At 42.1% G+C, this 14,402-nt stretch overlaps 1 protein-coding gene across 1 annotated transcript; it reads right to left on the bottom strand.

Moving 5' to 3' along the window:
* Positions 1–8,996: 8,996 nt before the first annotated feature.
* crip1 (cysteine-rich protein 1) lies at positions 8,997–14,145 on the bottom strand. Its single transcript, XM_071525405.1, has 5 exons — positions 13,985–14,145; positions 10,497–10,591; positions 10,090–10,147; positions 9,357–9,407; positions 8,997–9,212 (listed from the first exon to the last, which is right to left on the bottom strand). Exons 1-4 carry the CDS (start codon positions 14,022–14,024, stop codon positions 9,367–9,369), a joined length of 234 nt encoding a protein of 77 aa, XP_071381506.1. The 5' UTR covers positions 14,025–14,145; the 3' UTR covers positions 8,997–9,212; positions 9,357–9,366.
* Positions 14,146–14,402: the final 257 nt, after the last annotated feature.

Raw genomic sequence — 14,402 nt, 5'->3', positions numbered from 1 at the left:
ACGTACCAATGCTGAAACTGTCAGTTGCGTATGTTTATATAACCTGATTTTGCTATAGTCTTATTTATATTCTATTGTTTCTTTGCTGTCTCCTTTTACTATTTGTTGCCATAATGGCCCAATTTCCCCCTTCATTAAAGCTCATTAAAGCTTCACTATAGGCAAGATTTTTATTTAACAATCCACCCGTCTTATCAGCCTAAAACACAAAGTGGAGCTGCAACAGAGAAGAATGTCCTATCCCACACAGTAAATTCTCTCTTTTTTGCCCAAATGAACTTCTGGTTTGTGGTATGTACGCTTCTCCACCCACCGGAAGAGTTGAATCAAAACTTTAGAGCAAAATACAAACTGTCTCCTAAACGGCAGCAACCGAGCGCCCCGTCCAGAGAAAGCTACTAGATTTTTTTGCCTCTCTCATCCCTTGGGTTCCTTTGGTATAAAGCATCACAGACCAGCTGGCTTGGTAAACATGAACATAATGTGTGCTGTTTACTGACGTCATGTTGCATATTTCTGGGAATTGAACTTTATATTGGAGCTGCCAACATGCAAAGTTGCCTAGTGTAGCTTTAATATTTCATCTTAAATATCAGATTTTGACCTGGCACTGTTTGTGCAGAGTTACAGTGATAGTCAGTGTTGAAGTCTCCCCACTCCACCATGTATCTGTTCTGCATTCTTACTGCAAGATTTTTCAGTTTATTGTTCCCATTCTTCTTTTATTCAGACCTGTCACCAGATTTTGTAGTCCCCCGTGTGTTTCTTCCTCTTTGGTGTGCAAAAGCAGCAGAGAAGCAGCACAGAGAATGTAAGAAGTAGGGCTTCTAAAAGAGCCGTGTGTGTTTGTGTGTGTATCACTGTGACAGTGTAGCCTGGTGAAGCTAACTGCAGCCTGGTAGGATCTGACAGTGGAGATAAAGTGATGAGGGGAACTGCCAACTCCCACCAGCACCGGGGCCAGCAGCAGGGCATTCTGGGAAAGGCAAACAAGAACAGCATGCGGCTCAGATGTGTCCTCGGTAATCTCTTTGCCTGTTCCAAACCGTGGGAGGAGGAAGGAGGAGGAAGACAAATAGGAGGAGGAGGAGAGGAGGGATGAAAGGAGCGGAGTTGAGGAAGGGTTGCGATATCTGAACGCAAAGAACGGCTATCTTACAGCTGGAGGAAATCAGAGAGGAGAGCAAGGCTTCAGATGATTTCGATGGGAAATACTGAATGACAGGACAGCATGAAAGCCCCATTCACATCCATCTCTCTGTGTCACATTCATTTAATCAGTGACAGAGCAAGAGTTTGACCTATTGCAGTCTTTGCATGCGAAAAACACTTATGAGAAATTCCTCCGACTTAATAATAACTTGTTTTTGCGATAGTATTGCAGAGCATCCATCAGTGAGACACAGAAACCACAGGTCATTTATCATAACCTCCATAAAAATCAGCCTGTCTCCAAATCCCCCAAGGCTCAGACAGCATGTTTCAAAGAGAAAGCCTTCGCAAATGTGGCCAGGTGCTGTGTGTGTGTTTGTGTGTGTGTGCATGAGTTTGTGTAGGAGTCAGAGAGAGGAAATTAATGTCTCCTTTGTTTTTCCTCGCTCTCTCTCACACATGCACACACACACACACACTCATCATCATCATCATAATCCTCATCCCCCAATATGATATGTGTCTGGTCATCAGAGCCAGGCCCAAGTCTGTGTATGACAGGAGGTGTGAGAGGAAGACTCTCAGCCTGGAGTCCGACACCTTGCCAAATCCTGCATGTATCTGCCACAAAGGAGTGTGAGATTTCTGTGAAAATCTGGCCGCTAAATCTGCAGGATATAAGGTTTCCAAACAGGGGCTACAATTTCAAGCTCCAACTTTATGACACACACTCACAAATAATTACACAAGAGAGGAGGCGAGGGGGGTGTAAATCTGTTTACAACAAACTAAACTAATGTTGGTGTCCAAGGTTTAATTGCAGTCTAATAGGAAGATCCTTGTTAAAGCCTCCAGAAGCCTAATTGGAGGAGAGGACTGTTTGCCAGGCTCTTAGCCGCTGGCTCATACAGAAAAAAAAAAAGATGATCGATGCACCATAATGTTTTTCCTTTTTTTTGGGAACCCGGGCCCAGGTTGGTAGGCCTTGCCACCTCATTATCTACCCCAGCGCAGAGGCTTCCTCCTGGGCTTGGAGGCGCTGATGAATCCCCTCTCTGTGTGGTTTAAGGGGAGCTGGCTGCCGTACAGATGCTTATGGCAGCAGCTCACCAGGGCAATCCTCTTTTCTCCACACACTCTATCCTTATTAGCAATTACAACGCCAGAGGGCCTATTTATACACATCTGCTGAGACGGGGCACTGCACTGGAAACAGATGCATCCAGCAAGCCGTAATCATCCGCAGCCCAATCCTGTCAAATTGGATGGGAGGGAAGATGGAGAGAGGTCGGGAGTGAAGTAGGTAGGGAGGGAGGGAGGGAAAGAGGGGATGGATGGAGGGTGGGAGGGAGGGAGGGGGGAAAAGGAAAGAGGGAGGGAAGGAAACAAGGAGGGAAAGAGGAAAAGGAGGTAGACAGGAGAGTAAGAGGGAGGGAATGTGAACGGTGGGAGTATCTGAGACAGCCATGCATATTCAATTACCAAAATGAGGACCAGATTCTACTCAGTAACCGCCGCGGCTCTCATCCCTCCACCGCTTGACTGGTTACCCGCTGCAAATGAAAACTCTGCTGGAGCCTCAGAATTGATTCGTTTAAAGCGAGACAGACTCCGACTGGGGACCGGGGAATTCTTCACAGGGTTGAAGGCCGTCCCTGTGTTACCGTTTCTCAAGACGGAGCGGTCACAAAAGGCATGTTTCCGAATTTCACACACTGTGCTTTATTGGCCCAAGTGGGGTCAGTGGTGATGATGGAAGGGCGGAAGACTCTGTTACTGCAAACTCACACAAGAACGTGTGAGGAGTTATGTCCCGAAATGAGATGTCTGCCATTTGTTAAATAATTTTAAAAAAAGTGACACCTACTCTGTAGCTACACTGGTCCAATGAAATAATGGCCATGCATCATACAGATATCTTCTGAAGTTTTATTTTATCTCTCTCTCTCTCTTTTGTCAGCAGACACCGTGAAAACTACAAGAAAATAAAAGATATAAAAGGTTCAAAATATACATCTCTGTCATTTTAAAGTCTCTCAAGTTAGTGTCCATTGATATACAGGCCCAAACACGTTAGCACAACAGAAATGTGCTGATATCAAATAAAATTACTGAAAACATATCACATTGTCCATGTAAACAAACACTATACACAAATATAAAACAAATGAAAAACTATTACCGTGTGCGCCTCTTGGACCACGTGCAGAATAGGGTTAGTTGGGCCGTATGTCTTTTCTCTGCAGTCATGTTGGTTCTGACCCATAATGCCATGGTCTTGCCCTTAACTAAACTCTGGTCATGTGACCCATTACACTCTACATTAAATAAACCTTACATAAAGCGCACTACATTTTTAACCAAACATTATTTTAAGGTGGTATATTTTAGACAAATTTTTTATCAATGTTACCCTTTTAACATCATATTTATAATACATTTTTAATCATTGTTAATGACTGTATGAACTCAAATAATCATGAATTTATGACAAACATAAAATAAACATCTCAAGGAAACATGTCGCTAAGACAGTTACATACTCTTACAAAATGTTTGATAGATAACCTAAGTCTTTGGTCCTCAAAAATTGATGAGCTAATGTATTTTTTTTCCTAAAATGGTTATATAATATTTTGGAGTTGAGCTCTTCATGTCAGAGGTGTGACCAAGTCAGCTTTGCTCGAGTCCCTAGTCAGTCTCAAGTCTTGATGCACAAGTCACAAGGCAAGTCCCAAGTCTAACTGTCGATTACCAAGTCAGGTCCATGTCATTAATGTCAAGTCCCAAGTCAAGTCCCAAGTCTAAATGTAGATTACCAAGTCAAGTCCATGTCATTAATGTCAAGTCCCAAATCAAGTCCCAAGTCTAAACGTAGATTACCAAGTCAAGTCCATGTCATCAATGTCAATTCCCAAGTCAAGTACAAGTCTAACTGTAGATTACCAAGTCAAGTCCATGTCATTAATGTCAAGTCACAAGTCAAGTCACAAGTCTAAATGTAGAACGCCAAGTCAAGTCAGAACAAGTCAAGAGTCCAGTATCAATTTAATTGCATGGTAAGTGCATTCCAAGTCCCAAGTCACCAAAACCCAAGTCAAGTTTCAAGTATTCTCTTCATGCACCAAGTCAAGTCTCAAGCAATTAAAATTGTGACTCACGTCTGACTCGAGTCCAAGTCATGTGACTTGAGTCCCCACCTCTGCTTCATATGTATTTTTAACATGAATCCTATGAGGATTGCATGTACCTCAAAATGTGATTTTGAGTCATTTTTGTTTCTTGCTTTTGTACATTATGCTGCTTTTCTGCAACTTTATGTCTGTCTTGATGCTGCTGTCTTGGCCAGGTCTCCTTTACAAAATATTTATTCTCAATCTAAATGGGACTGACAGGTTCAATAAAAGTTTAAACAACAAGAAGAATGTCCCAGCGTAAGCTGTCATTGCACATTCAGACAAGTAAGAAAACCATGTATTTCGGTTTTTATGAGCCAACAGTTGGACAAACAGACAAAATGATATGCTTTGGCTGTCATCAAAGCACAAAATCCCTCACATAAGGGTAAAAAATAAGTGGAAAAAATCCTCTAACATTTGTATTTAGAATTATTAATCATTAACCTTTTAAACAAGTACATGGTTGATTTGATCTCCTGTGCATCTCTCTTTCACACTGTGAAATTACAGCAACAGGAGAGAGTGGAAACTCCACCGCACACAGACCACACATGCACAGACTCTATAGTGCTAAAATTATTTACACAAACACACTATAATTTTTAAGTGGTCTACTTGTGGAATGTCCGATCGTGTAGCAAAAGCTAGACCTTCAGATTAATAACGACTTGTGCTGGCAAAGCCGAGCATGTGTTCATTACTGCATGTTAGGCTTTATTTTATGTGACTACCATGGCTTTGCACATCTGATATAGGTTAAAGTATTCTCTGTAAAGCTCAAGGAGATGAAATATCTTTTTCCCATTCTCCTGTTGTGTTGCATTCGCTCACTTATTGTCCATTTTACGGAGGGGAACTTAAGAAATATCCTGTCGTAAAAGCAGGAAGAGCGAGCACGCTGCCTGCTGTGGTAATCTTCCTGCCTGAGCTCTGAAGAGGCCTGCAGCTCTTCTTGCTCAACACTTCATGAGTCTGCTCTCTCACAGCTGTAGTGTCTCATTCACATTATATCTATATATAAGTATTTAGCTGACACTCTTGCAACTTACAATGAGTGCAGTAGTCTGTCTTTCTCTCTCTCTGTCTCTCTTTCTCTTTCTCTCTTGTTGATATTGATGTTTTATAAGTGTTGTAATATCTGTTGTTTTTAAAATGATGGACTCTTGGACGATTTACCCTTGGGCTAAAAGAGATCCAAATAAAATAAAAATCAAAAAAATCAAATCAAGCAGTAGAATAAGCTTAGATTCCTTGAATACTAACATTAAAAGCAAGGAATAGTAACAAGTGCAAGAGTCAACTCCACTGTACCTGACAATTGTTACATGTGATAGTGAAATGAAAGCAGAAACAGAAAAAAGGCTTTTTACTCTTACTTAAAGAAGGCAGGAGCATTGTTTTCCAACACAGTCTCACAAAATTGTATGAAATGTGCACAAACTCTGAAAAGCAGATTACATGTTGCAGACATGAATAATGTGAGTATTACGTTCCTCCACCACAAGATAATTATGTGACAATAATAATTTTCATGTGTTCATCACGTAAAAAGCTGAGCTAACGGTTAAGTTTAGATAACTAAAACAACTTGAGTTAAGGGAAGGGTTAAGGTTGGGCAAATAAAACTTTGGCTAAGTTTAGAAAAAACAACTTTGGTTGGTAGGGTAGGTTTTTCGTCATGGTTTAATAAGAAAAACTTGTGCCGAAAATGAAAACTTTACTCACAGCAGAAATCGTCTTTGCATAAGTGAGAAATTGAACCCAGATTTCCAGAGTTACCGCCCAACTTCCACCCTCATTTTCCACCATGCTATTTCAGTGCTCAGTGAGTACAGAGAGATCCGAACTGGAGGAGGGGGGGGCCGTCAGAGAGGTGAGGTGAGGTGAGACTGTACTAAGTTTGATGCATTGAAGTGTGTAATGGGGGGTTATATTTTGCCACGGGTGCCCCATATTTTCTAGCAGCACCCCTGGCTTGAGAGCTGCTTTGCTCACATGTCACTCAGCAGATGGGATAAATCAAGCTGACTCAAGGCATCATCCACATCCAGGTCCAGATGAGTTATAATATCTGGGAGAGAGACACTTCTTCACTGGTTTTCCAGCCGTTAATAGGTTTATGGGTCTTATTTTACAGCTTGGTGGCGGAGGGCCACAGATTCATGCTGATGCAGCAGGTCCTTGTTGGCAATTTCCTCTGACTTTCCTGTCTTCATCCTTGACAGAAAAATTGGTAACACTTCAGTTGAAGTGCAGCGTAAGTCAACATAACGGCTTTATGAGCGTGCTTACAATATGCATTATGCTTACATTATTATCACATCAGAACGTTATCCTCATTATAATGCATTATGTCACACAATACTGTATATATCATGAATCAGGTATGTGTTGTGAGATGGTTAGAAACTAGTTTTGCCGGAAAGTATTCAGTCTCCAAGAGTTTTTCCTCACTGTGTAATTAGCCTGTTTTAATTAATAATTCTAATTCTATTCTATTCTAATATTTTTAACTAATAATTCTGCTTATGGTGATTTTTCATTTTATTGTATTTATTTAACCATTTAATCACAGTATGTTGGCTAAGCATGGATGCTCTTTTCCAGCAACGGCCTGCTCCACCTACACAATTACAAGCACTATGTGAGTGCTTGTAACTGTATTGTATTGTATTGTATTATTAAATGATAACGCCTCATGAGTCACATTTCAAAGTCAAAATGTCCAAAAAATAGAAACAAAATCCGCTTAAAAGGACTTAAAATGTTGAGTTGAAGACATTTTGCCATGCATCTGAAAGGCTTCATCAGTTCTACTTAGTGAGGGGGAATTCCCCGGGATTTAACCTCTGTGGTCGATTCACACCAAGAAGTCACAAATGAATCTACACAGACATTTCAACTGTGAACTACGTTCATACTGCAGGTTTCACTTCAAAAAAAACTTGGATGTGTCACCATGACTACCAAGGTGTCAGTTGAGGTGTTTCCTGTGCTGAGAGTTGGGTGAGAGAAGAGACACTGCTGCCAAAAAGAGCGCTATCATTATCAGACCAGAAAATCTAAACTCAAACCAGCAGACCATGTAAAAACAGTCTGTCTCAAAGACTCCTCCATCTCTTTTCTCCTTTTCTGCAACATAACTTTAGTCGCTCAGGTGATATTTGGCATTTGGCACAGAGAACAATCACGCTATCTATTGAAGCATCAGTTTATCATGGGCTGTTTGCACGTTTACTTTATCTGCGTAGGTGTGTGTACATAGTGGATATACAAATGCAGGGAGCAGCAGAGTAAAAGCCGAAGCATGCACCCTCGCCCGTTTCCTCCGCTCCTCCCTGTCGCCTGCATCAGCCGGGCATGCCTCAGTGTCTGTGGCCTTGGTGGAGATTTGTGTGACAGTGAAGGTCTTTGTCGCAGAGGAAGAGAGGGACGAGCGAGAGGCGTGAGCCGCTCCGGGTGTCTGTTGGGTCTTGTTTGTGTCTGTTGCCGTGGCAACCGTCAGCCTGTGACGCCAGAGGCACGGAGGTAGGCGGCTGCCGGCGGTTCACGGCCTGCGCGCGTATATGTGAGTGTGTGTGCGTGTGTGTGTGTGTGTGTGTGGACCATGGAAGATGAGAGTGACTCTGCAGACCAAAGAATGGCACTGGAGCCCACAGAACCCAAGAGGAAGGATCTGGTGGATCTGCTAAATCTCACACTTGCCTCAGCTTCACCACAGCTGCCACTAAGGCTCGGCCTCCCACTATCCACAACGCACATACTGTGGTCCTGTTTAGCTCAGTGGGTAATGACTCCCACTGTTACACAAGTTACACAAGAGAGAAGGCGAGGCGGTTGTAAATGTGTTAAAAACAAACTAAACTAATGTTGGTGTCCAAGGTTTAATTGCAGTCTAATAGGAAGCTCGATGGGTAATGATTCCCACTGGGGCTATGCATTGCTAAAAATGTATGCATTGCACTGTAAGATGTTTTTGATAAAAGCATCCACCAAATAACACATTACTACTATATTGCTGCAGTCAGGTGAAAACCAAGACTTTCATGTTTTTGATGGTCCTAACTTTAAATTAAGAAAGTTTCATGACTCTTGAGCTCTTGAAACCCTTACAAAATTCGTCACATCTTTGCAAAAATACATAGTGTATAAATAGTGTATAAATAAAGCTGTTTCTCTTACTTTCTTTACTTTACGTAAGCTGGAGATTTACCCAGCAGCAGTGCTAGGCCGATGTGTTGTCCACAGTTACATGACAACCTCTCAGTAGATTACAATCTTTGCAGCACTTCATCTCACCGCTTTGTGTGATAAACCGTGGGGGATGACGTTATGGCACAGCGGAGCTCAGGGGGTTTAAGCGTTGCGATACAAGCCAGACTTAAGTGTGAAAAATGTAATTTGATTCAGTTTCAGTCGAGCGGTCATATCATTTTGAACAGAGAGCGTGTTCAACCAAAGAATTCCTGTATGTCATGGCTCTAAATGGATTAGTTGATCGCTGATTCGATTACACAGTGTGGCGAGGCATGCTGGCACTAACAATGTAAGTGACTGGAACGTCATCAACTAATTTCTCTAATTCATGGGTGTTTTTACTCAGGGACGGCATGTACCGAATAACTCTGCATGGAGAATAAAGGGAAAAACAATGAAGCAATGATACAAACTTTAAAAAGCCTTTAATCAAAATGTCCACATAATTACAGGAAGAGACTAGGGGACAACTGTTTTATCACTAGTGGGAATACATGATACCATCTGTGCTCTGTCTTCAGACTGATATGCCCTCTGTGACAAAAGTGCAAAAAAGAGAAGAGTTTGGTTGCTGGTTTTGGTTGAACGAAGCTTTCAGGCAGCATTTTATTGCGGGTCCTGAACCTGACAACAAAACACACAAAACACGGATCAGTGTAAAGTACCAGGATGGATTTGTTCAGAGTCACAGTCTATGCTTGTCTGATCAGAGTGTATGAAAATGAACGGGAAACCAATGAATAACCAAATGAATGTAAGTCTGTGTACCTGTGTAAGTCTATTTGAATTCGTGGCTCTCAGTTCCACCATGTCCGAATCCTGAGAGAGAGACAGAGACAGAGAGAGACAGAGAGAGACAGAGAGAGAGAGAGAGAGAGAGAGAGAGACAGGGAGGGAGACAAGTTACATCAGCGCACTTTCATTCGCACTAAGTTTAGGGATTTAGTTTCAAGCGGATATGAGAGTAGCGGAACCACAACAATGGAAACTCCCGTGTTCCCTGACCCCGCTGCCTGTTGATGGACTCAACATGGAAGCAACAAGGCACGTTGCTATGGCAACGCACATCCGAACCTGGCACAGAATTCCAACTATTCCGCCCTCATTCAAAATATCTCAAAACCGAGAAGTGGGACCAATTATGTAATGACTGGGTCAGTGAGAATGTGACCCTATCAGATTTGATGAGACCATTTATAGACTAAACACAATCGGATACAGAACATTGTCCTTACACAGCCTTCCTGGCCATGATGAAGTCTAGACCTTTGGGTCCCTAGGGTGTTGGGTCGTAGGAGTTTAAACCTTACATATTGTGATTGGGGTGTCGAGAGGTCAGAGTGAGCTCATTCATTGTGTAAAAAGGCTTATGGGAAGAAAACAGGATGATGACGGAGCAGATAGGAACCAGGTTCACCCCATTAATTAGAGTGTGAGTCCCATATTTCTTGACATCTCTCTCTTTTTTTTTATTCAACACCCTGAGTGCATAACAACTTACCTTTAGGTCCAAAAAGTGCAGAGTAGCAGGGTTTGTTACAGTATGGCTTGCCATCATGCTGTAAAAAGAAAAGTTGTATTAGCACGAGTCATGTTGAAAATGTCCAAACATATTGTTATTGTATTTATTACTGTCTGTAAAGCATTCTCTGTTTAAAAAAGAGCTATACAATTACATTTTATTATGATTAGCTAACTGGACAATCCTGTACATTATCATAACATTAACTTAACAGTATTCTTTATTTTATCATTGTTTTGTCTCTAAAATCCCTCATACCTGCACTGTAACAAGTGCTGTCAAAATAAAGTTTATTATATTATCTAACATGATGAAACCATCCTGTATTCAGTTATTCAAATCGGCAGGACAGTTCATGTCAGCAGCATGTACTTCAGGTGTCTCACCTCTGAATGTGAGCCCGCTGACAGCGTCTTGTTGCACTTCTCACACTTCAGACAGGGCCGGTGCCAGTCCTTGCCCAGTGATGTCACCCTCTCAGCTGCCAAACACATCAAAAAGACATCATTAAGAGCCGCGGCCTCTAAAGCTTCCTGCACATTTACACACAAAGAGTGCCACTGTAGTCTGCAGAGGGGCTGCAAGTGTCCCGGGGTCATGGGTTAGTTCATGAACCCCAGACCAAACTATGAGTGCATTTTGGCTGATAACGCTCTTTATATTCTAGTCAGATCAGCAAGATGTTCACTTCTTCCGTTCACCAGAGCAGATAAGTTGAAGAAAATTGTTTGGGTGTGGTGCTTGAGGGAGCAGAGGACTATGACAGTCCCGGAGGAATTTGCCCTCCCCTTCCATCATAAAGCCCAATAAAGAGCGTCTTTATCTGCGGGGCTGATTTTCACAAACACCCATCAGGAGGATCGTTAAACTGGGGAGGAACGCCACAGTCTTGTGTTTCAGGTCTTTACAGGAGGAGATGTTCAAGAGTTTTGGACGGCCGTCGACTGTTGAGACACGTAACGCGATTATGAGGCAGACGGGGGCCAAGAATCTGCATGTGATTTGCGCCCGAAAAGCTGTTTGTGCCCTGAACGCATCAGGCCAAAGAGGCTGACGTCCAAGAAAAAGGACAGGAAATGCTGACAGTATAAAAAGAGTGTAATGTTTTTTTGTGCACTGAGGCTGTTTCTATTACACTTCTGTGTTAATAGAGGAGCACAAAATAATGATTAGCATCTGTGGATTTTCTAAAAAGCACACGAGGGACTAACGGAAAAGTCAAACGCAAGCCAGGAAGGACAGTTAATGCGTCAAACAAATGAAAATAACTCAGGTCAAACAGGTTTTAGGTCAAACAAACCACAAGCCTTCCTGTTCTAGAATACCAGATCGTTCTGTTATCACTAAAATACATGTTACACCATCATATCATCGTAATCGTAATCAGGATGTGAAACATTTCCCAGTTAACTCGATTAAAAACGGACTGATAAGACATGAGATGTGATTGCGTAAGCTGTGCAGGGCAGGGTCACAGTCTCAGCCCAGCTGGCTCAAAACATTTCAGTAAAAATGTGGCGGGGCCTGGAATACAACCCTATCCCGCACTAATTAGTGCACTTTACTTCCAATAACAAACCACTGGAATGAGGAAACAGCGAACCCTACCCTGTCCTGCTCTGGGCCAGGCAGTAAGTGTCCCAGGTTAACCTCTCTATAAAGTATCAAAGTCCAACCTGAAGACTCATTCTGCTCATTCTTTAGTCTACTGATATGATTCGATAATGTGTACTTTTTACTGTTTAATTTACCTGATGTTATGATGACAAATGGGGTGTGACGGGAGCCTGAGAGACTAGCAGAGGAACACACTGATCTGCTCTCTGCATCAACTCATGCTGACTGGAGCATTATGGAGCCCATCCAACACACACACACACACACACAAATCTGAATGGAAAAACACACTACGGCCGGACGGCGTTCAACTATTCACTACATTCTGTCCAAAAAAAAAGATTAATGGGAGTGTCGTGTAACATTTTTCATTCTAAAAAATAATTAAAAATGCAGTCTGGAGCATATGGAATATAGTGAACGACTGGGTTGATGAACTTGAGGTCTTGAGGTATTGAAGACGAGACGTGAACCATGAGTCTTAATCAAACTCAGAGATAATGCCTCCATCGATCTCTCTCTCTCTCTGTAATGTCTTTTAATCTGCATGAATACAGCAACACAGTACATGTTCCTCTCTTTGCTTCCAACTCTCTCTCTCCCTCTCTCTCTATTTTTAAGTCGGCAGTCCTGCACCAGCAAGCATGAGCGCCTGCAGAGTTTCCACTGAGAGCAGGGGGATTCGTTTTTTTTGGGTTTTTTTTATATTGTCTTCAGCCCTCAGTCTCTCTGGAATTGGACCACGTTCCCCCTCCATCATTCAATGAGGCAGGCAGCGGTAGCATGATTGCTTTCATCTGAGAGTTTAGTTTCACTAAGACAGATGAGAAGAGAGAGTAGGAGAGAGAGAGGGGGGGGGGCTGTGAGGTGTGATGGAGAAGATCAGGCGGTGGCAGATTACTACAGTGTGGAGGGTGAGACAAATTACATGGAGCAAGTTATATTAATAGAACAGGTTTTGAAGAGCTTGGTGAGCAATCACCGGCCTTACTGTGGACATCTGGAAAAGCAACTTTTGAGCAAGGGGGATTTGGTGTATTGGAGTATTTCCCTCATGCCTTTAAGAAGATATTATTGGCATTATGAACTGATTTAAGCAGCACATTTAAATGGCAAACATTTGCCAGCGAAGGAAAACTGACACTACGGTGCATCGCTGTAAAGAAAACAAAGCTTTTTCCCCTCTGCACTTTTTTTTTCCCTCAGCTATTTTAGACAAGAGACATTTTCTAGCACCACATGAAAAAACGATCGGTTAGCTTGTTTTGGCCGAAACAAATTGGTTTGCTTGTTTTGGCCGAAAGGGTAAAGTCTATCCACGAAAAGGAAGAATGGGAAGGATGGCTCCCCAGTCGCAGGGTCAATTCATCTGACTGACAGTCCAGAGGCTCAGCAGAGAAGGGGGATTGTATTAGACTCATCCTCAGTGCGTCTCCAGAGAAGATTTAGCCTACTCTGCTCCACTACCGAGCTGGGGACAGTGCGGTAAATGGATTAAGACGCGAATAAAATGGAGCTATCCCCCATGTCCCCAGACGCAGTAATTGGTTCTTCTTTGATGGTATCCTCATGGGACGGACCTACAGGAGCGCGCTGGAAAGATGGAAGCATAACTCTGGACAGCAGAGACTTGCTTCCTCTCCTCCATCTTGCCATTTTTCATGCAGCTCATCACTCATCAAGGAGTATGAAAGAACAATTCCTAAAGGGAGCTCAGATCTTCACCACTGAACTAACTTTCACCCTCTGATAACAAGAGAGCTTAGAGAGTGCACTGACCTCTTTGAGCCTACCAGGCATTCATCTGCAGGAATACACATATATACATGCATATATACATACATTTACAAATATATGCATAGCCTATATATGTACATACATACACACAAATACATAAACAGCTAGACAGATAGATAGATAGATAGATTGTAATAGTAAGCAAATAATTAAAATAATAATAATAATACATTTCCAGAATTGCCAAAACGTATTATTCAACATTTTCCAGCAGTATAAATATTAAAACATTTTTTCCTTATATTTGATGACGTGAAAAATATTTCCTGGTTTTGTGAGAATAAGCGCGAGAGTAGCACATAATGTAACCTACACACTACAGAGTGACAGTTGAGCTCAGCATCAAGTCTGCAGCACCTGAAAAAAAAAAAAAGGAACAAACACTACAGATTCCTGCAAGTAAAATCAGACTCATGACGACATGCAAACATGTCAAGATAAATAAACAGAAAAGTCTTACCAAAGTAAACTTCCTTCTGGCACTTTGGGCACTTGGGCATTTTTGCAGTTTTGTGTGGTAATCTCCGGGAGATAAATTATCCTTTGCTGTAGTAAATGACAACCTTACTGGCCCACCTGTTAGCTGTGACCACGCCTCGTTCTGAAGTGCAGATGTGCGGTGGTTCCTGTATTTATACCACTCAGGAAATAGTTGCGCTCACTGAAACTTTTTTATTTTTTTTTTAATAGAGGGAGAGGCTTCAGCGCGATTGTGTTGCCTGTGTCGTGTGTGTGTGTGTGTGTGTGTGTGTGTGTGTGTGTGTGTGTGTGTGTGTGTGTAGAACATCACAGAGGAAACCGGCTAAAATGAAAGAATTACTTCATCTAAACTTTCCCTGTCTTTAGCATTACTTTCATTCACTGCAACTATCCAACAG

Source organism: Centroberyx affinis, unplaced genomic scaffold (assembly GCF_046629955.1).
Source record: "Centroberyx affinis isolate AG114_WGS23_722 - 3 ecotype Tasmania unplaced genomic scaffold, CSIRO-AGI_Caff_v1 ptg001292l_1, whole genome shotgun sequence".
Taxonomy (NCBI): domain Eukaryota; kingdom Metazoa; phylum Chordata; class Actinopteri; order Beryciformes; family Berycidae; genus Centroberyx; species Centroberyx affinis.
The sequence above is the reverse complement of the archived record's forward strand: the minus strand, read 5'-3'. Positions and strand labels throughout refer to the sequence as shown.

Excerpts from the sequence above, each read along its gene's own strand:
- crip1 (XM_071525405.1), bottom strand. The coding sequence starts at position 14,024 with ATGCCCAAGTGCCCAAAGTGCCAGAAGGAAGTTTACTTTG. Across the intron at positions 10,148-10,496 it reads CAGCGGGCTCACATTCAGAG|CATGATGGCAAGCCATACTG; the intron begins GTGAGACACCTG and ends TTCTTTTTACAG. Across the intron at positions 9,408-10,089 it reads TGCACTTTTTGGACCTAAAG|GATTCGGACATGGTGGAACT; the intron begins GTAAGTTGTTAT and ends TCTCTCTCTCAG.